At 39.2% G+C, this 23,258-nt stretch overlaps 2 protein-coding genes across 2 annotated transcripts; both read left to right on the top strand.

Annotated features, from left to right (window-relative positions):
- Positions 1-1,789: 1,789 nt before the first annotated feature.
- On the top strand, positions 1,790-8,273 carry LOC105041025 (uncharacterized). The gene is made up of 2 exons (XM_019848923.3): positions 1,790-2,310; positions 7,606-8,273. Exons 1-2 carry the CDS (start codon positions 2,028-2,030, stop codon positions 7,986-7,988), a joined length of 666 nt encoding a protein of 221 aa, XP_019704482.1. The 5' UTR covers positions 1,790-2,027; the 3' UTR covers positions 7,989-8,273.
- A 10,198-nt stretch (positions 8,274-18,471) lies between these two features.
- Positions 18,472-20,098, top strand: LOC105041542 (mitogen-activated protein kinase kinase kinase 18). The gene has a single exon (XM_010918493.4). It carries the CDS (start codon positions 18,557-18,559, stop codon positions 20,081-20,083), a length of 1,527 nt encoding a protein of 508 aa, XP_010916795.3. The 5' UTR covers positions 18,472-18,556; the 3' UTR covers positions 20,084-20,098.
- Positions 20,099-23,258: the final 3,160 nt, after the last annotated feature.

Below are 23,258 nucleotides of genomic sequence, written 5' to 3'. Positions count from 1 at the left end.
GCCCGACCTGATGATAGTAGGTCTTGTTGAAGATCTAGGGACGGAGAGTTGTAGATCTGCGCACAAAAAAAAAAAAAGAAAAAAAGAAAAACTCATCAGATTGGCTACGATCGGATACTCTAATCTCTAAGTTAGGTTGGATTTTGAAACAACGATAGTAAAAAGAAAATATAATAGAAGATAAAAGTAGCGAGGAATGTTACTTTGTTTTGATCAATCTGGCTTTGATCTGTCTTTACCTCTGCCTGATCAGATTAACTTTTTCCTCAATCTTCTTAGATCGATGTTAAGACCTCATCATTTGGGAGCTTAGCCTTTAGGAGTTCGATCTTTGAGAGTTGGACCTCAGATTCCTCACCTTGATCGTAGCCTCCACTTATGCCTTGACCTAATTTTCACCTAGACCTTGATCCGACTTCGATCATGTCCTAATGGTGGCAAGGGCATTATAGATGACTGCAGCCTCAATGGATCAATCTCGAGAGGCGACTAAGATTCTGGATGGGGACGAGAAGAGAAGAAAAGATCTGGAGGATTTAGATCATTAAAATTATAGATCTATAGCAATTTGAGGTCATGCATGATGGTATTGGTAAAAAGGAGGAAAGATAAATTTGATGAGGGATTGTAAAGAGGGGTAAGAGGACAAGCTCCTCTTTTGAATTCCGTGAAGACTTACCTATATCTCTCTTTATTTTCTCATTCATGATTGATCCTTGGAGAGCTTTTGAAGATATGGATGTCCATGCATGCATTAAATAATAGAAAGGATGTGAGAAATATAGTGAAGTCCCATAAGGAGAGACATTAATCGAGAGAGGGGACAAGAGGAGACGATGGCTCTTGGGTTCTTGAATGGAAAGAGAAAGACTCTTTTGAAATGGGAGAAGGCTAGATGTCTTTAGCCCTCATAGAGAACAATCGGATTTGATTCTATGAGATTGTCTACTCTTTTTGCTTAGCAAAAGCTTCTAAATTTGTTATAATTTACCTTTTTTATCTAGGTCTCTATTAACCATTTGGAATTCAAATTCATGTGAAATTTCTTGCCATGTGCCTCTTCGTGACAGACAAATCACTATTATGTCACGTTACTTTCCAACCCTTAGACCTTTTCCTTTTTCATTTTCATCTTTGTGTGTTTTTTTTTTCTTTCTAAATCTACTTTGTCAATTTTAACCTGATAATCACAAAGCACGTGCACCTATTTAAGAGAAAATATTAACATATTTTTAAAACCATCGACATATAAAAAGATTTGGCAATAAATTGATCTTATCAAAAAAAAAAAAAAAATCCCAGTAGGGACCTATGCACCCACAGGACGACCTCATCCAAACAGTCCCCATTAATAATTTAATATATCTACTTGCATCACCGATCCTTGTGGCACTGCATGGGCATCACAAAAGGCCTGCAGCTTGGGGCCCCGCGACCGCGAGGCACGCATCGTGTCCGATTTTCTGGTCAAAAATTTCATACCCGCTCCTACCGGCGACCGTTAATTAATGAATTATATTTTACCAAAAAATAATCATTTATATAATGGGACCCAACAAATGGAACAAACCACGCTCAATGCCATATGTCACCAGGACAATGGAGCTGTTAGCTTATACCGGAGGGTTCCTCGTGACACGTGCCGATGACCTGGGTTTTGTAATCCTCGTTGAAGCATTTTCTTTGTCTTAATTAATTGCCGGTGTAGGCCGCGGAGCCCGAAAGTAGCGGCAGAAAGGGGCGGAAAAAAAAGGGGACGCTTGGCGATCCACGCCCCCAATCCCTGCCCTGTTATTTCTGCTTGGTTTTTTTCCTCCACGAGTCTCCGGCTAATCTTCTCTTCTCCCATCCCTATTCCAACTTTCTTCCTCATCTGCTGCCTTCCATCTGCCCTTCTCTCTGGCTCCCATATATAAATTCGTCGCTGTAGCTGTCCGACTTCCCCTCCCCTAGTTTCTCATCAACAACGCTCTTCCCAAGGAAGGACTCCCTCCTTCTTCCCATCTAATATTCTCGAGGAGAGAAAGATGATCCAGCTGTTGTTTACGCTGCTGTTAGCGGAGGTGGGGGTGGTGGTGGTGCTGCTGTTCAAGACGCCGCTGCGGAAGCTGGCCATCCTGGGCCTGGACCGCCTCAAGCGCGGGCGCGGCCCCGTCATGGTCAAGACCGTCGCCGGCACCGTCCTCATCGTCCTCGCCTCCAGCGTCTACAGCATGGCCAAGATCCGCAGCCACTCTACCGAGATCGGCTCTCTTACGCCCACCGATCAGGTCCTCATGAGCCGCCACCTTCTCGAGGCTTCCCTCATGGGTACCCACCCTATCCGATCTAATCTAATCTAATCTCCCTCTTGCTACCTTTAAAATCTGGCAACTTGTTCTTCTTCTCCTATAATCTCGCTTTCATCTGATCGAAAAAATTCTTTTTGTGCTATCATAGTTGCTGATTCATTTCATTTTTGTTGCTGAAACTCTCCAATATACTTAATTGCCCGTGCATTGTTTGGAGAAATGTTGCTTGATTAGTGAAACTGCTTTAAAAACTGATGCTTTTCTCAAAGAAAGAAGAGAAAAGAAAGGGAAACGGCGATGCGAGTTGATCTTCTCTCCTTATCTTTAATTCCTTTTGGTTTCTGGTAGCTTGTGGATTCATAGGTATTGTTGGTTTCTGATTCTAAAGCAATTTATTAGAATCAATCTGCTATATCAACCTGATCTGACTGGCAATCTAGCTGTCAGGAGTAGACGAGTAGCATAATTCTACTTTCATTTTTTCCCCTGACCCTACCTGAATTTATGAATTAACCCCTCATACACGGATGCTGGTTGATTGAGTCATTATGGATTACCCAACGTTGACTATATGATAGTATGAAAATCTTTAATTTGTGCAACTCATTCTTAATAAATTTTTTATGCATGGTGGACGATGTGAACGTCTGTGTTTCCCATCGATGGGCAAATGATTGGGTTGTCCAATTAAGGCTTTTCACAATGTTTGGTATCATGTAACCCTTCAATATATTCGTGACGGTTATTTTATTTTGAGGAATAGAGTTATATGCAGTTGGACCCTGAAGGCATTAGAGAAATTTCTTTTACCTTTATTTCTTTTCTCTTTCCAACATTGTTCCAAATCAAGCACATGTTACCCACGGAGAAGAAATTTAGCTTTCATGATTCTTTATTAATGCAATGCTTTATGATGATGAAGGGGATCAATAATGGTTCCTGGTGGAATTTTGAAGATTTGGATCTCCAGGATGGTTATTGTCACTTATGATTACAAATAAGACAAATGCAATCCAATTTCTTATTAGATTCTTTATATAGATGTTTGTATTGTGCATGAGAACTATCATTTTGGCCAGGTCTTAAGAGTTAAACTAGGAGTGCTCTAGTTTAATTGGCCATCTAAGAGACCTGTGAGGTAGGGGTGGGCACTGGGCCGTGCCTGGCACCGTCCGGCCCAAGCCCATCAGGTCAGGGTCCAAACGGGCCATGCCAGGCATGGCCCATTTACCCCGAACCCCGACTTGGCACGGCCCTAGGCCCGGAGTCTGGCGAGCCGTGCCAGGCACGACCCGTGGCCCTGACGGCCCACAGGTCTGATGGGCGGCATGCGGGCCTGATGGGTGGTCCTTTTTTTTTCTTTTTTAAAAAAAGCAGCCCAAACAAGCCGTGCCTAGGCCTGTAATGGCTTATTCAATTTTTTTTTATTTTTTTGCGTTGGATAACGGCTAGTTTTTAGTTTTTTATCATTTTAACTCCCTTAACAGCCATAAAATGGCTAGTTTTAGGGATAATTTGAGAAAATAAAAATGTTAGAATTCCACAGTTCTACATTATTTGTTTTTCTTGGTCCAGAAGTCCTTAATTTCTTCTCTTTCTCTCTCTCTCTCTTTATATATATATATATAGACAGATAGATGGATAGATAGTAAGGTATCATTGGTAAATGAGCTGTATGAATTTAGAGCAAGCATTATTTTTATATTAAAAGAAAAAAATGGAAATGCCTCTTCAAACTGGCGTCAGCCTCTATTCTTAGGTGCGCCAGCGTGCGCATATAAATCATTGTGTGGACTCCATACCAGCTGTTATATTCTAACTAGCCGTTAGGCATTCTTAAAACATTCGGCAACGGCTCCAACGGCTAATAATGAGCAGATCTACCCATGTGTCATTTATAAATTATCCTATGAGTTTGATGAATTCTTTTATTGCTTAAATTGTATGTTAAGGAAAGAAAATTATATGTTATTAGATCTGCCTAACATCTTGAAAGAGGCCGAGTATAGTTACAGATGAATTGAGTTGAGTTCAATGTGTGATTAACTTATCGTAGCTAATTTTCTTGAGACCATCAAAATTTTCTATAACCAAATAGATGAATTTAAAAGGTTTATGGGCTGGCAAAAAATCATCGGGGTTAGTACTAATTAAAGTTGTTAAAATCCTAGGATTGTGCATAGGTATTGGTTGATTGAGGCTCAATGAACTGTGCAAACAAATCCCTTGTAGGGTTGGGCAAGGAGGGGCATCCTCGTAATTGGATTAAAGTATGCTTCGGAGCTTTCTTTTCATTTCGCAAAAGCCAAAACTAGGCTGGATAAAAGCATTAAACACAAAGCTTTGTGTGCTGGTGAAATCGATCCGATCACAATAACGATGCGCTAAATTATCAACAAACTATCTAAATGCTTTATCCTCTTGTTAAAGTAAAAAAATTAGATACATGCTCAATAAAGTTTAATTATATTGTTTGACCTGCTCTCGATTTGATAATATCAACCATCAGAGAAACATACATATCAATAATGCAATTAGGGCATATAACGAGGTCACAAAGGGTTACCTACTTTTATCAATAGCAGTGATATCAAACCATCAACCTGGTTTTCGACAGCTATAGGTCAGTTAATATGATTAAAACATTCAAAACTAAAATATACAGACAGATTTGTGTAGAATTGCAAGTGCATAGATGCATGCAATCACTAGAAGATTGAAATAAGTAGATTCTTTCTTATTTTGAGTCTCGGTACGATTAGTAACAGGAAATGAATAGGGAGATGATGGAGCCATGCTTGGACCGTGCCATGCCTAAATCGGGCCAGGATCATGTCGGGCCGGGCCTGGCATGGGCCGTGCCAGCACAGGCCCTTATGGGCCATGCCGGGCCTAGGCCGCGGGCCACAAACCCTCAGCCCAGCCCCTTTTAATGCCGTGCCAGGCTCGGCCCAATTTGTGCTGGACCGTGTAATGGGCGGCCCGGCCCGTTGCCTATGTATATTGTGAGGTTAGAATTGGCTACTTAGAGAAGGATTAATGGCCACCAATGCAGGAATTGTTTGGGTACTGTTTTGCAGAGGCTGTAAGAACCTAATTTTTCTAACAATCATGTTATCATAAAGTGGAATAGGTGCTTAAAATTGGTATCCTGAATAAGCAATATAACACACCTTCCACAAACTCTTGGGAACCTTGAACAGTTGATCCTTCTATTCATGAAATCTCATAAAACAGCCTCATAGACATGTAAGGTGACTAGTTTACATTTTGTGTATTTATATATAGATTGGGTCCGCATCAGTCACCAAAAATTGATTCTTATTCATATATCTTTGTTGTCTACAATTATTGCATAAGAAAAAAAGGGTGAATTGGAATTTTTTTAAAAATATTTGTTTTGTTTTGTTCTGAAATTTCTACATGTTCTTTTAAATCAGTTTGTTTTTTGAGAAAAATAAGTAACACTTGTTAAGAAATACAAAGACTACATAAATAATTATTGCTCATATTCTCATTATCAACCTTCAAGGCTTGGAACTTATACATCTAATGTTTAAAGTATCCTCTGTAGATCTAGAAGCCTGCAAAAGTAAATAAATTTGTTAAAAGGGAGGGTGAAGCTTCAAATGTTTGTTTATTTATTTTGATTTTAGCCATGTCAAAATGTATAACATAACTTTTTTGGAGTTTGTTTTATTGCTTAGAACTTTTCAGAGGGCTATGTGTAGCTTTACTGTGGTTTGCTAATGAAGTTGAAATATAAGCATTCAAATGATTGGATTTATTTCTATTTTGTTTTAATTCGTGTTTTTTTTGTTTGTTATTTTTCTAGGGGCTTTTGGAAAACTTAATGCCACTCAAGTTGGGGCCTACTCATGTCATATTTTATTGGGATTTTGTCAGTTGTCATTAATTGATTTATTACTAGTAATAAGTCCCATTACTTATCAATAATTCTAGACAATGTATAAAATCCCTCAACTGAACCACATGCTTGTGTGGTGCTGTTGTGGAACTATGACTTTGACACCCACTTGGTAAGTGTAACAATGGATGAAACCTCCATTTCAGTCCTATTCATTCCCCCTGGGGGGGAATGGTAGTCCTTTAATCGAGCCGTGTCTTCAGAACTCCTGAGCAGGATGAATGATGGAAGCAAGAATGGCTGATGTCACACACACACACACACAGGTGCAGTGCATGTGTGACAGACTTTATTCTCCAAAAATTGATTTTTGTATTTTGATTCCCTTATTTCCATTGTTTTAAGGATGTCCGATGTTAGTAATTGAGACCTCTATGTTTTAGCATGTAATCTATTAAATGTATGAATGTAGGTAGGACTTTTGCGGTATCTTATATTTGTGGTGTCTACTTGTTCACATTAAACATTCTGATGGGAATCCATCTCACGGAGTAAACTATACATGATAAGCTATCATGTAATAAGCATAGTAGCTTTATAGGGCTGGTATGTGTGATGCCATGGTCCTTTTGAGCAATTTAAATTTGAGATCATCTTTGTTGATCATTATCTGTGCATCTTAAGACATGTATGGATGGGAATTCAATAGGTTTTGGTGTTAGATCATGCCGATCGTGTCATTAAAGCCACCTGACCTATGTGTTTGGACCTCAAAGCATTTGATTTTGCATTCCTAGGCAATTTTGGTACATGGACAATGGTGTGAATCTCCAAAATGAATCATTAAAAATCTTTACTAAACAATGAACATTCAATATGTAGTCCAACTAATATGAACGCTCCTTTTATTGATTACTACTATTCCTTTGCCAAGAATTCAAGCTGTTACAGTATCGATGGCTTGTTCTTTGCAGTTTCATGGGCATGGAATGCAGATATTCACCGATTTCTACAATCTAATATTTGGAGCAGTCACATATCATTCTTCAGTAATGTGATCATAACTTTTGACAATCTCTTACCTTTTGTAAGCTAAAGTTGAATTAAGTGTCCTATAATTGTTTAATCTAAAGCACAAAAGGTTGACATGGATTTTATGAAAAAGGTAAATCTGTTGGAAATGCGATATGCCTTGAAAGCCATTTGAAAATTGAATACCTTCAGATATTTCATAGGTATCTCTCGTACGCACGGTCAGAGACAGTAAAAGAGGGTTATGTCACACATAGGCCTTTGAGCTAGAGAAAGGTGAATTTGGGAATAATGATTTAGTGCTACTTTATGGGACGATTCACAACTTTTAAAATCAACAGGTTTCTCCGTTCTGTGTGTCTGCTCTTTTCTTTGTCTGCTTGATCTGAATATTCTTTAATTGAAATTTTGCAGGATATTCTCTTTTCCTTGCACTGATAATTGACCGACTGCACCATTATATCAGAGAGCTTCGTGGCTTAAGAAAGAACATGGAGGCTGTGATGAAACAAAACAGGGCCTTAGAAGAAACAAAAAGTGGGGGTTCAGATGAGCTAAAATTGCGAGACAAAGAGATCACCTATTTGAATGAACAGATTAAACAGCTGAACCTGAAGTTAGAGTCAAGTACAAAGGAGGCTAAGGCAGCAGAAGCCAATGCAACAGCACTCAGAAAACAATCCGAAGGGTTTCTTCTTGAATATGACCGCCTGTTGGAGGACAACCAAAATCTTCGAAACCAATTGCAGTCTATTGACCTGAGGCTATCACAGTCTGATAGCAAGAAGAACCTTTGAGACCATTGCGAAATGCTTCACTGTTGAGTCAAAAACTTGATTTGTCCAAGAGAATCATCCATTTACATTTTCGATTGGATATGTTTTGGTCCTTTGATGAGCCATAAAAGAAGTCACTGAAAAATAATCCATGGTCCGGTTTGTTCTTAGATAAACATCACAGTAGTTATGATCAAGCAGTCAAACTGTATGGGTAGGATGTCAAAAATGGGTCCAGCAAGGTTCTATTCAAAACTAGTTATGAACTAGCTTTCAATGGATTACCTATTGATGTGCTGTTTTCTAGGTTCTAATGTGTGGAAACAGTAGTCTGCCCTCCTTTAGAGTGCATTCGGTGTGTGTGTGTGTGGTTTTCCTTTTTTTTTTTTTTTTTTTTGGTGAGAGCATTCTAATTTGTGTTGTTCTATATTTCTGAGTACCTATCAGAATTTTTATGTGGGCCAAAATTTATTTCGAAATTGAGTCCTAATTATGAAAAATATCTGCTATATTATGTTGCTCCTCTTATCAGACTCTGCTTTTTCAACTGCTGCAATAGCTGTGTTTAAGAAGCACAAATATTCATTTGCTTACTTGGCAGGTTCACTTGGTATATAGCTGGCGATTTGTGGTACCTACTGGAGCTTACTAGATAATTTTCAAAATTTCTTAAACGTGATTCACAATTATTTGTGTTTCAGGTTCTCTTTATCCTATTATTTAATGGACTTGACTATTTCCCTTTTTCTTCTTTTTTCTTTTTTTTTTCCCCTGTCATGTAAAGATTTCTTTGGTCGTGGTGATCAGTAGATTTCTTAGCTGCATGGAAGAGATGTCACAATGACACAAGCATGCATATCTTTCTGCATCTTATGAGCGGACAGTGGCGGTGCAATTGAGCCAAGCCTAGTAGTTAGAAGCCCATGCTCAACTCAATTTAAGATATTCAAGTTTCAAATTTGATCCAAGATGAATTAAATCTTACCATCCTACCTCAAACTTGATTTGATAATATATATATATTCAAGATCAATTCAATTTGAATATTAATCAAGTCATATTTAAAATCGAATTCAAATCTTAATAAATAATTTATATCATAGATAACTATAAGATTATTAAATATATATATATATTGAAATAAATACATGAGCTTTTAAGCAAAATATTTTGCTGCTCAAACTTAATTTAAAAAATTGTTCAAGCTATTTAATCTCGATTCAAATTAACTAATAATTAAATTGAGTTAAATTTAAATTTGAGTAGAGCTTGAGTAATTTGCGAGTTATTCATTTGTACCTCTGATAGATGGTGTATAGAATTTTGCATCCTTTGATTTAGTTCTATGAAAAATATTTTTTTCTAAAAAAAAATTGTGGTAGAACATGGGAAGAAGGCCTTGGGAGCGCATAAATGGGCAACGAATTGGAACGAAGAGTGAGGGGGGCATAGTGCGCGACAAATGATGGTGCGTCTTGGCAAGCGATGGGGGAAGAGGCTTTTATCCTTATTTCTTTTAAATTTTTTTCTCCTATCTCTATTTATACAATCGCATGGATCTTCAGACTGTACCAATATTAATTAATGAGTGCTTGTAGATCGAGCGACCACTGAACCTTTTTATCTCTATGTTACAAGAGATACGAGGAGATACGTGGGGGAAGCTTCTTGCTTCGCTTTCCAACAACAAAAAAAAATTACAAATGCGTATCCCACCGCAACGGGGTTTCCTCGGGAAAGCGAATTGAAAACCAAGTGAGAAGCAATTTAAGGAGAGCACACGACTCGCGTTCTGGATAAAGTAATACCATACTCGCTATTTTTGCCAACGTGGTTAGATTTTCGTCAGCAATTCGAGACTCCTTCCGGTAATGGACTTTCCAGTAAACGACTTCTTTTGATTAGAACTAAATCAGATAAGATTGGAAAGAAAAGGAGATAGATTTCAAACCTAATCAGATTTCCTTTTCATTGGAACCAAATCAAATCAGATGGGAAGAAGATAAGGAAGGAGCTTTTTAATGTATGAAATTGGTCAGATAGAATAGAAAAATGGAGTGGGATGGAAAGGAAGCGGAGGGTGCAGGAAAGTGTGAGACAGAGTCCTTCCACTAAATTACTTACTCACAAACTAACCTTTTAATGATTGGTCTTAATTATTCATCTATATCTATAAACTTTTTTGATATGTTTTTAATAACTTTTCCTATTTCCCGTAATCATGCTTTGAGAAATTCTTTCCTGTGTTGTATTATTTCCCGAATCCCTTTCCAATGGTGGCAAGTATGCTCTGCCCATTGGGATTGGCTTGGAATCAGGAATTGGTGCAGGAAATGAACAATCGCATTTATTTTAGTTTACTTTAATCTCGTGCAAGTTGGCAAGGTATGACCATCGAGATGAGGTTAGCTTCTGGCATGGAAGACGGGCGCCAGCGGGAGACGACTACGCTTGGAAGTCCGACCGTTTAAACCACATTCCGGAAAGCCAAGGACCCCAGAGGCCAGCTCTAGAATCTAGAGTCGACTGTGAGAGATGGTTACCTACTAGAGTCAACTACAATATGCCCTTTCCAGTGAAAAAAGAAAAGTAAAAAATGAAAAAGAAACAAACTAAAAAAGAAAGAACAAAATGCCTGAAGTCTAGGCGAGCATGAACCTGTTAAGCCTTATTTGAAGAAAGAGCAAAAAAAAAAAAGACAGCTTGCAGCCACTTGCATTGGGGATTTCATTGACTATGCCAATTCATTTCGACTGGTTGGATTGAACTGGCAGACCGAACATCCCTGAATTCTTTTGGACTTTTAACATTGGCTATGTGACACGCTTGTTAAATTTCAGTGACTTAATTTGTAGAGGATTTGTTGTGTACCAGGGCTTGCCCCAACAATCACGCCCCTTCGCCTATCAATCAAAAGGTGTGGATTCAAATAAACAACTATATATATATATATATATATATATATATATATATATATATATATATATATATATATATATATATATATATATATATATATATATATATATATATATATATATATATTCTAAATGTTTTGTCCTTATTAACAAGTAACAACAATCACACGTACAGTTATAATGGTTATTATGAGCCATTATAGCAAGAAATAGTATAAAATAACAATATTACTTGACCATATTACTATTCGCATTATACCAAATCATTAATGATGGAAAAACATTTTGATCAAATGAAAGTGAAAATTGTGAATGATGGCCGTAGTGATGAAATAAATATTAAATAATTAATATTTTATATATGTGCATATATATATATATATATATATATATATATGAATGTGGGTATACTATGTTATTGTGGTTCTTATATCATTACATACTACTATACTAGCAAAACTGACTCTAATAAAAATTTGGGTCTCTGAATGACTAGTCACATTGCAGTTCCTAACTTATCCATGTGATAAAGGTGCCATAGGCCACGTTAATTGGCATTGCTATAAAATGTCCATGTTTAGGTCTTCCTCTCCACATCTGTACAAACCCAAAGGCTGGACGCTCTAATTAATGCAGCCCACCGACACAATCATCATATCTTTTCCAACTATTTTAAAAATTTTGATTTCTAAATGATAACTATTCAAGAGAAGAAAATGATGCTGCATAGTTCAGTCAGTACACATCGGTTGACCTCAGTTTACACATTGGTTGACCTTAGTAAGCGGCTTGATTGATGGTCCATACAGTAAAGTTCAGTCCATGGTGCTTAGTAAACCAATTGTTTTCCCCTTTGGAAATTCAGTAACATCGAACATGAATTATCTAATTGATGCTCTGATCATTTTTCAATAATTTGATTTAATCATCAGTTTACAAATTAAAAAATAATGTCATTGCTCATGAAACTTTTTTAATATTGTAGTGTTTGGTATTGATGCAAATGTTGATAACTGGATGCTATTTTTTTTTTTTTAATTTTGGATAAAAAGGGCAAAAAGGTGTGCAATTATGTTAACAAGTACTACTTGTTAGTTATCAAAGCAAAGATTGGTATCGACATAGGGGTAGCAATCGAATCGGATCGGATCGGATCATAAACGAATCAGATCAATACAGATCGGATCAAAAAATCGTCAATCCAAATCCGATCTGTTTATTAAACAGATCAAAAATTCAAATCTAAACCCAACATGTTTATTAAACAGATAATTAGATCCGATCCATTTAATTCATTTATTAAATAGATTAAGTTAAGTTAAATAAGTTAAACAGATTAAATCAATCAGATTAAATGGATCAGAAACAAATTAAACAGGTTTCAAATAAATTAAATGAATCTTAAATGGATTAAATAGATTAAACAGATCAGGTTAAATGAGTCAGAAATAGGTTAAACAGGTTGGATTATCTGATTCAATTCGATTTGAATATTAAATAAATTAAATGAATCATATATCTAAAATTTAAATTCAATTTAATTATTAAATAAATTAAATAGATTGATTTATTTATAATTTAAATTTATTTAGTTTAAATTTAAATTTTTTTATGAGAATCGAATATGAATCAGTGGATCAAAACATATTTTGTCAATCTTATATCGGCATCATTTATAGTTGTTTATTTTATCCCACCTGAGATTCTCTACTTTGAAGCATGAGAGGTAGGTATGACCTCAGCGATTCAAGATATCTCGACTCAAACGGAACGCACTTTTCTTTGATACGGTGGATAAACATTCTTTTGTTACGACCCTTGGACACTTCAGAAAAGGGATCCTCATGTAGCCACAAATCCAAATGGCTTCTCGGAGACATCGCATTTTCTCGATAAACGTCCAGGTTCGCTTGTGGCAGCCAACATCAATGGACCCATGAAGGATTGTTTTGATAGGCCTGGAGGCAGATATTAATCACGTGATACAATGCTCTTGCCAATGCTACTTTTATACAGCTCCTGGCAATCCACTACGACAAACTACTGCGGCACGGCTCCAGGATTATGCCAAATATTTTGGCAGCAAACTATACGAGCGACCCAAAACTGATTATTCCCAGCCATGAAACCAAGAAATCTGTAGACAATTATAGCAGAGGAATTTTTTGTGCACCACGAATGGTGCAAAATCGTATATATTATTTATAATAATTAATTTATATATATATATGTTGGGGGATATCCATCGACCGACCGACTAACGGTCCGACCGACCGACTGGCGGTCCGACCGACCGACTGACGACTCCGACGGACGACTCCGACCGACCGACCGACGGCCGGACCGACCGATCGTCGGTCGGGGCGACCGACTGACGGATGCCATCACCGGCTAATTATCGGCTCACGACCGACTGAGGATACGTCGGACGCACCTTTCCCCGACCGACTGAACCCAGAGGTCCGATGGCCGACTCACGAAAGGCTCGCCGACCAACGGAGGGGCCCGACACCATTCAGCTGGCCACCGACTTTGGGTCGGTCGGCTCCTCCAACCGCCGTACAGCCGCCAGACCTTGTCAGCTCTGACACAGACATGCGACACGGTTACCTAGGGGCATTATCCCGCCGAGGGCATTGTCAACCCTGGTGATTTGACAGCCACACGGCGACATGACATTTTTACGGCGACCCTGACAGTCCACAGTGAGTTGACAGCTCCTCACTTGTCCGCGCCATTAATGACGGCGCCATACCGTGCTCCACTATATAAACCGGGGAAGGCAACAGTGCAAAGGATCGATCCGCTCCGTCTCTCCCACTTCTCGACTCCCAAAAACGCAGGCTCGCTCCTCTCCCTCTCTCTCTCTGGATAAGAGCTCTCTGTCTACATTTCACTGTTGCCCAGTCACCTCTCTGACTTGACCGTCGGAGGGTCCCCGCCGGAGCCGCCTCCGGTCAGTGAGGACTTCATTTTGCAGGTGCACGCTTCCCGACGATCGGACGACGAGACGATTTGCCGCAACAATATGAGATCAAAATATAATATATGAAAAAAAAATTATTGACCTTATGCAAAAATCGACCACCATAAATGGCATGCACATTTCTGCACCACTCGTCGTGTACAAAAAATTTTGCATTGTAAAAACTTTCATCTAATGATATCGACAAGTAGAGGCTTAGTAATTGAAATCTAGCGTAAGTGAGTCATTTTTTTTTTAGATGACTTTCATATTGTTCACGAACTATTTTTCCTAAGAACTCGTTTGATTCATGAAAAAAAAAAATTCAAAAAATTATTTTTTAAAAATTATTTTTGTAAAATAAAATTTTGATATATTTAATTAAACATTGAAAAATGATTTATCACAGTGAGCTTATATTTGGTTGAACACTAATTTTTTAAAAAAATTATATAAAATATCTATTATATCTTTAGTAGATATAAGATCATATCTTTTTTTGTTGCTTCTACACTTTATATAAATATTAATATTATATTTATATTAATATTAATATAATATTAATATATTATAGTATAATATTAGTCTTTAATAATTTATTGTGCTAATAGAATACTAATATATATTAATATAATATTAATATTTTAATATAATAAATTTATTAATATAAATATAAGTATAATATTAAATATAATATTATACTAATATAAATATTATATTAATATTAATAAAAATATTATATTATTATAAATATTAAAATAATATTATAATATTATAATATTATAATATTTAATTTTATATTTATATAAATATTAAGATAATATTGATATAATATTATATCACTATTCAATATTTTATTCTAAGTATCCATTGATATTTTACAAAATCTTAATTATTGATTTAAAAAGATATTTAGAAAACAAAAAAAATAGTGCTACTTTCCATCCTATAGAAAGTACCAAAATTCATCTCCCCCATAGATTTTCACTTCTCATGAAATATGAGAAATGACTTATCATCTCAAAAAAAAATTTTCACTCTCTCTCCTCTTAAAACTCCAATGAAATAAAAGACTTCCTCTCCACTTCTCAGAAAATACATCTTCTTCTTTTCATTTTTTGTCAACCAAACAAGTCCTAAGAGTTTGTGAGAATCTGAGATTTATGGGACCTTCACATATATTTTTGAAGCTAATTTTCATGATTAAATTTTAATTTTATTCACTTATATATATATATTGTAAACTTAAATTTATTTATTTATAAATAAATTGTATAATATAGGCTATTTTTTTTCCTTCGAATTTTTTGATTAGTCCAGCTAAAGACAAAAAAGCCAGGAAAAGCTCACACCCGGCACTTAAAACTAGCACTGCAAGCCTTAATGAAGCCGAGCATGCGCTGCTCGCTGATGGCTTCCGCATTCGGTGGCCCCAATCCCATCCCAGTGGAGACTACCAGAATTTCGGAGCTTCATAAATGCGCCAGCGACCCTTAGGAAATTACATAAATAACATATGTTGGTTAAAAATTCTCTATCAAAGGGTTCTTTTCCATGCCAAGTATTAATTTGGAAAAATTGAAGTCTATTTGGGTCAAATTCCAGAGCCTCATGGAACCCAGAATTGTTAGCTTGCAGGAGGTCAAAGTCGAAGCCGCCTGAAACCCAACCTAGGATCCAGCCAAAATACTCCGAATCCAATTCCTCTTACGAGGTCTACACTTCCAGTAGTCTAGTGTAGAAATCGTAACTTTTCCACATCTCTTCGTCTTGCTCTCATCTCCATCAGTGCCAGATGCTTCGAACCTGAAAGGAATGACTTCGAACGTCCACCGCACGGGGTTGGAAGCGTTGGGCCCTACCATCCTTCCCACCACCACACGCCCAAAACGTGTTTCGCTCATTTAAACGCGGCCAATTCCGGTACCAATTTGGGGCCCAAGCCGGATGCAGGCCCCCGTCCTACGTTACGCCACCGACGATTACTGTAGGAGCGATGGCGACGAAATTAGAGGCTACAAGTGGGAGAAAGGGCCCCGTGGTAGCGTGAGAATGAAGCCGTGATCTAGGGCATCGGATTTTTCTTTTTCTTCTGGCTTATTTAGTTGGTTGGGAGTAACTTGGGACTAGAGAGAAGGCAAAGGTAGGAGATGATGATTAGCTTGCAAGGGACGGCTGCTCCATGTGGCCTGCTGTCTGAATAGCTGGTTGGCCCCCCGCATTGGAAAACAAGGGAACTCTAAAATCATTGTTTTAAGAATTCCTCATACTAAAAATAGGTTGTCACACTTTTATATATATATAGATATAGATATAACCACTGGAAGGTTTCATTAACAAGCTAAGATGACATTTTTATGTGATAAGATTTACAAGTATTTGATTGGGATCATGATACAATGCTATGTTTCTTGCAGTTGAGTACATTATGTTTATTGATATCAACATACATTTGTTTGTTTTTTCGTTATAATGTAGCCTTTCTAGTGCACATATTATGCACGTGCACGTGCTTAATTCCATATGTTATAAATTTAGCAATATGGTGGCATGTTGCTGCAAAGTCAATCATAATTAGTCTTATTATGTTTTGAATCGCTAGAATTGGACACGTGCAATGCAACATGTTTTATTCAAGAAAAAAAAAGTATACTCTTGCATGGGATCCTGTCGACAAATCATTCATGCTGAATTATTTATTAATTTTATCATGTGACCTTATAAAGTTGGACTAGAGATCAAAAAGTAAGGATATCATTTTCAACTTAGGTTTATGTGTATTTTTTATGGGAAAAAAAAAATTCATTTTTCATCCCAATTAGTATATTTCACATTTATTCCTCCATTTTTTTCGTTTTGTAATTCACAATTTGTTTACTATTTAGAGTGAAAGTGACTAATTGCAAAGCCACTATGTGGATCTCTTGTATTATATGTATGCAACAGAGATTAATTAGAACCGGTACCAGGGAGTGACAGCTGAAATAGTGGAGAGCTGCGAGCACGTGTTTTTTGCGCGAAATGCACGTGAGTTGTGAGTTGTGAGTTGGATTTGGTGGAAACACAAGCAGACCTTGCAACGACTCATTTAACCCGATGGACCGCTACCAGTTGGCAACCCTCATTCTCTCTCTCTCTCTCCACGATTTCCACCTGTCCTCTTCTCCCTCACTTTTCGTAATCAATTAAAGCACTCAATATACCATTTCACAACACACAAAAAAATATCTGTAGCCCGATAGATGGTTGGTTATAACGTCCTTGTCCACTGTCCTTCCCGTCCCTCCTCAACTTTGCTTCGCTCTAACTAATTCCAATCTTCCAACTCCACCTTCCAGCCAACCGCACCCATCATTGCATCCCCCCGTGTGTAGATCTCTCATGACCCTTTTTGCCTTTATCTCTAGTGGAAACAATATAACCCGTATGCATCAAATTAAAAAGCTTTAAAACTTGCTAACAGTTGGATCGATCTCAAAATAGAGATTGTGAAGCAATAAAGGTGTGTTTCTGTTAGCTCACCAATAGAGGAGGGGGTTAGAGTGGTCATAAACAGTACTAGCAAGGTACCACCAAACCCAACGGTGCTAATTTGGTATAACGGCAACGCCAACTCTTCTCCTCCTCCCCAACCATTAGTGAATTTAATACGTGGCCTACGACCGGTCGTTGGCACTGCCATCAATTACCATATTCTGTTCTCTTTCGTATCCATGCGACTCCCAAACTTTCCCAGGTCTGTGGGCGGCCACGTAGACAGGAATCCAGTCCCTTGGACTCTCTGGAGAGCCAAGCAACACTTTCACCTCGCTTAGAAATCATCCCTTTTGGCTGGAATGCTCTCACCGTTACGGTGTCACCTTGCAGAATCCCCACGCTAAAGTAGAATCTATTTCTATAAAGTATATCCCGTTCCGTTCCAACCTCTCCTGCCAACTTGTAACCAAAGTCCGTCGGTATGAGAGAAAACTACCGATAAAGCTCAATAACGATAAAAGATAGTGAGAGAAAATAAAAAAAATTATTAATTATGATACAAATTTACAAGCACGAATGATGAAGATCTAGACTGCAAACAGCTCGCATGCCTAGAGCAGCAAAAAATTATGTACCATGCATTGTGGCAACGGATTTGCTGGCGATACCGGAATATCCAATAATACGATATCCTCTACTAAATAATAAATAAAAATTAAATTATACTTCTATCCCATCATAGGTTTATCAATTTAAAATGTTTATTGGAAGAAAAAAAAAATCCAACAAGCCTGCGCTGAACCGAACTTTGTATGCCGTCTCAAGAGACTATGGTGTTATTTTTTTCAAAAAAAAAAAAAAACTCATGACGTTATAATACGTTGAATTAGGTTGTTAGGTAATCCTTTGCTCGGCCAGGCGGCCAAGGTTCCGCAGGGCATTGGGAAGTCTATTCTCTTCTTATTTGACACGTGGAGAGACGTGGTGTGGACGCCGCCCTGCTTCAGCGTGGACTCTTCCCATCTTTATTTTTTATTTTATTCGGACAGCCAAAATTCTCAAGAGAAACTCACATCAACAAAGCCCAAAGCTCCCTTCCAAGCTTCCCTTCCCCCTACCCCCTTATATATATATATATACCGAGACTCCCCAAGTCCAATTATCCCAAACAAACCACAACGAACTCAAGACTCCTCTTCCCCTCTCTTCCTTCCTTTCTACTCCTACCAATGGACATGGGCGAGTGGTACAGAGGCCGGACAATCGGCCGCGGCTCCTCCGCCACCGTCTCCCTCGCCACCACCTCCGCCTCCGGCGAGGTCTTCGCGGTCAAGTCGGCTGAGCTTTCTCGCGCCGGGCTGCTTCAGAGGGAGCAGAGGATCCTGGCGAATCTGAGTTCTCCTCACGTGGTCTCCTACCTTGGCTTCGACATCACCTCTGAAACAAACGGTGTCTACTACAATCTCTTCATGGAGTACGCCGCCAGGGGCTCGCTCTCCGACGAGATCAAGAAGGAGGGCGGCCGGCTCGACGAGCTGGCGATTCGGTCCTACAGCTGCCAAATTCTCCACGGGCTGGCCTACCTACACTCCAACAGCATCGCCCATTGCGACGTCAAGGGCCAGAACGTCCTGATCGGGTCCGACGGCCGCGCGATGATCGCCGACTTGGGCTGCGCACGGTGGATGGCTGATGATCATAGCAGAGACTGCCTCCAATTGAGGGGGACGCCGATGTACATGGCGCCAGAGGCAGCAAGAGGGGAGGAACAGGGGACGCCGGCCGACGTGTGGGCTTTGGGGTGCACCGTCGTGGAGATGGCCACCGGGCGCGCCCCATGGCCGGAAGTCTCCGATCCGATCGCCGCTCTCCACCGGATTGCCTTCTCCACCGACGTGCCGGAGCTACCCAGCTGGATCTCCGACGAGGGGAAGGACTTCTTGGACAAATGCTTCAGAAGAGATCCCGACGAGCGGTGGTCGGCGGAGCAGCTTCTCAAGCATCCATTCGTGGCGTCGTCGGCGAATTGCCTCTCGAACTCGAATTCGACTGAGAAATGGATTTCTCCCAAGAGCACTCTCGATCAGGCCTTCTGGGAATCAATATCAGACGAAGAAGAAGAAGATGAAGAGGAGCTCGACAAACTTGAAAACCCATCAAACGATCCATCACAGAGAATTCAGCTTCTCGCCGCCGCCGCCGGCGTCGATGTTCCCGACTGGACATGGGATGACAGCTGGATGACCATCAGAGCAGACGGCAGGGAATACGAGATCATTACCCAGATAGAGGAAGATAAGGTTCAGATTCCGGCGGACGAGCTCATGATCGGCGGTGGTGGCTCACCAACGAATTTGTCGGTCGGCAGGATCAGCGAAGTTCTCATGACTAGCAGCAGCGGTGGAAGCGGCAGTGAAGAATTCATGTTTAGCACTAATCACATGGGTGGAGAGGAGGATTACCTCTCCGATTCGCATAATTATTATAACGATTATAATTGTAATAGTCCAAGTATAGTAGAGCCAGAGCAGGGACATGAGAGGCTGTTCCGTGGCTGTACGAGAGATGTTACTATCTTCTGTAATGGTAATTGTGAATCAGAAACAGGACATTCTGCTTGCGTTTTTAAATTGGTGCTTTCCTTTGTATCCAGTTGGCTCTTTGCTTTTGTCTTTTACTTTTTGTTCCACTTTAAGAGAAGTTTTGGTAGAAGGATTGGGAGATGGACGGAAGTCGCGAGGATGGGGTGGATCTAATGATCTAATCCAGACTGCAGAGTCCGGAGTGGTAGGGTAAATTTTTTAAAAGCTTTGCCACCGTAATGCCAGCCTTGTCCGTAATAAGGCATCGGGGCTTGGGGATGGGGAATAAAGTAATATAGGGGTAGGGTGGCACAGGGCTAGAACGCTAATCATGTGAAGGGAAAAGAGTTAGATACTTGGATGAGGGGAAAATTTTGGTTGGGGTTTTTAATGCCCCTGGAGGTGGGCCTTCGCCTACCTTTCCAGCCAAGCCCTCCCATTAGATCCAAAGGGAAAAAAAAAAATCGCACGTCTGGCCAAGGTGGTACCGAACTTCCCCAGTGTTGGGACTTGGGAGATCCCTGGATGAGCTCACACCATTGGACAATTGAGGTGTATTACAAAGCGGCAGGTTGGCTAGTTGGCTTATCTTCAGTGGGTACAAGTTCAGTTCCTCTTTAATAATTGGTGCATGCTCCATGGATTGATTAAATTTCTCTCGTTTGGGAGTGACTCATGAGGGAAGAGGAATTAATTATCTCTTTAAAAGCTCATCACATAATTAGTGGCATTGACTTGGCTGTGTTAATCTTGATAAGATTGAAGTGGTGGTTGAAGGATGGGTTAGGTTTAGCCTAACTATTTCCGCCAAAAGAAGGTTTGGTTGGAGACTATTCCCTAGTTCGTTTTAACACTATTATGTGGGTTGACATTGGAGTTCTAAAGAAACTATTTTCAGCGACTTATCATGACAATGTAAGGTTAATCCTAGAAGATATGTGGTCATCTTGCGACTAAGAAAAGTTAAATATCCGTGAATATGAATGTTATTTCCTTGGCCTATGTATCCTAGACAAATATAAGGGATTTGGTTTACTAAAGGCAAGGTTGCTTCCATGGCTCATAAATTACTTTTAAGGAGTGATCATTAGGTTGTTGCCGCACGGCATGTAATGGACAAAAGCGACAGCATTCAGAGAGCATGACTTTGCATGAAAGCATAACGTTTTGCAGGTCCAGCTTTTTATCATTCAAACAGCGAACGAGATTTCCTATATTTTTGAAGGGTTATAAAGTTCAGCTGCACGATTCTGTACCGTATGTAAATCGTTAAATGGTCATCTGGATTTTATGCAGGCTCCCTTTTACTCTCTAGCCCAAGTTGCTACCAACTCATAGGATTAGTGCCAATTCAAATGTTGATCCTAGAACTTACTAGTATGTAAACAAAATTTACCTAATTCCTATTTACAGATGGACTTCATGGAACTTCTATTATCTCAAATGTCCTTGTTTTAAGCTTGTCCAAATATAGCATTCAAACCCAGAATTCAGAATTCCATGTCCCCGTCCTGTGAGACTCGTCTTCCTTCTAATTGGCACGAGGTTTTACCAGTCCAGTGCTTCCTTGCCTACGTTACCAAATGAAGGAGAGATCAAGTATAATGCTTAAATGTCAAACCCTACTTGAACCATGTATAGTGCTTAATTCCTTGCCACCTAAAATGTAGGACATGAGTTCACCAACTCATCTAGACCAGCTGAGCAGCCCACTACACGTGCCTTTGAAGTTGATTTTTCCTCAAGCCAGCCAGATGCCACCAATTTGACTTTTGTTAGTCTTCCCAACGTATGAAAGCTGACGAAGCCGTCGAGTCAACTATAAGGCCCTTATAAGACTTTCCTCGTGGCACGAAGAAAACGAGGTCCCATCTCGCATGGTGACGTCAGTTCGCACGTCCCCAAGGACTTCCTATTAGACGTAAGATCAAGAATTTGGGTCATCTACTGTAGAGTACTTCAATGTTGGTGTGAAACAAATGGCATGGACTTCTCTTGGTTGTTTTAGCTGTCAAAAAGATTCTTAAAACATGAGCTAATTGCATGTTCGTGGAAGATACATGGTTCCTTCCTTTGCTTGTATCCATTCCTCCACTCGAAGGAAAGGCATGTTCGTTCCTTTGAACGGTCCAACAGATAAGCCGCCTTTTAGGAAGACGGTCTGGATATAAGAGTCTATGCTCATAAATCTACTCAGAGAACACTGATTTGGATGGAAGATTTAATGGAAAATTGGCTAGATTTCCATTGGATTCTTTTATTTCCAGGAACACCATGTGGGACCACGTTAGGTAATATTTTAGTATTGGCCTAACATTATGTCTGAATTTGACTCAAAATTTTAGTTGCCAAACAAAGGACTGTGATCACTAGATATCTCAGTTTCTCTTCAGTAATTGAGCTAATCCAGAAATTCCATTCTTATAGTTTCTTTGTAAATTTTCGCCAAATCAAATGGAAATAGCATAATATTTGAATCATTCGAAGCGAGGCGTCACATGTATCTTGAAATACGGATCTAGCAGTTCAAAAAGCACCACCTAATTTGGGCATAGGCAAATAGGCTCACCAGCTCAACTAAGAGCAAGCAACTAATGCACTAACCCTTTGACCTAGAATCTTTCTTAGATTATATCATTTAGGTGTGTGCAACTTGAGATTTGGAAGCATTTCTTAATTAAATAATCGATGTGGACAAAAGCTTCAAGTCTTTTTGAAATGCGACTAAGCCTTCAAGTCAATAGTCTGGCCGTTAAAAAAACTTTCAATGTGAAGTTCGATCGATGATGTTCACACCAACGATGCATGCCTCAACCTGTCTCACAATATTAGAAGCTTCCAACTGGTAGCATGGAATTTAATGTTGGGTGTGAATAGACGGGGCAAGATTTCTTGGTTGTAGAGGTGGCAACGTGTTTCAAAACAGTATGAGCCTCAAGTTTATTCCGAGCTCAACAAGTCGGTGCTTCCTCATGAACAATCTCTCCTTCCCCCATGAGGAAAGCCATGCACGTTCATCATATGGGCTGTCCGCTAGATAGCCTGCCTGCCAGGACGGATAGATGTGGAAGTCTGAACTTTTATAAGTTAGCTGGTTGACACCCAAGTTTTGTATGGGAAGTTTTACCACAACTTCTTTGCTTGTCTAGTTCTTTGAGGATACATTTGGTGATGAAGTTTTCTATTGGAAGATTTACCATAACTTCTTTGCTTGTCCAGTACTTTGAGGATACATTTGGTTTGCATCACGATCGGAATGGAATGGAAATCTGAATGGCCATATCTTTCAACATGTTTGGTTCGTGACTGAAACCAACATCGAAATCAAAATAAAATTGAAATTGTAAAC

The sequence above is a fragment of the Elaeis guineensis genome, chromosome 3 (genome assembly GCF_000442705.2).
Source record: "Elaeis guineensis isolate ETL-2024a chromosome 3, EG11, whole genome shotgun sequence".
In the NCBI taxonomy this organism is placed as follows: domain Eukaryota; kingdom Viridiplantae; phylum Streptophyta; class Magnoliopsida; order Arecales; family Arecaceae; genus Elaeis; species Elaeis guineensis.
This window is presented reverse-complemented; position numbering and strand designations above follow the sequence as displayed.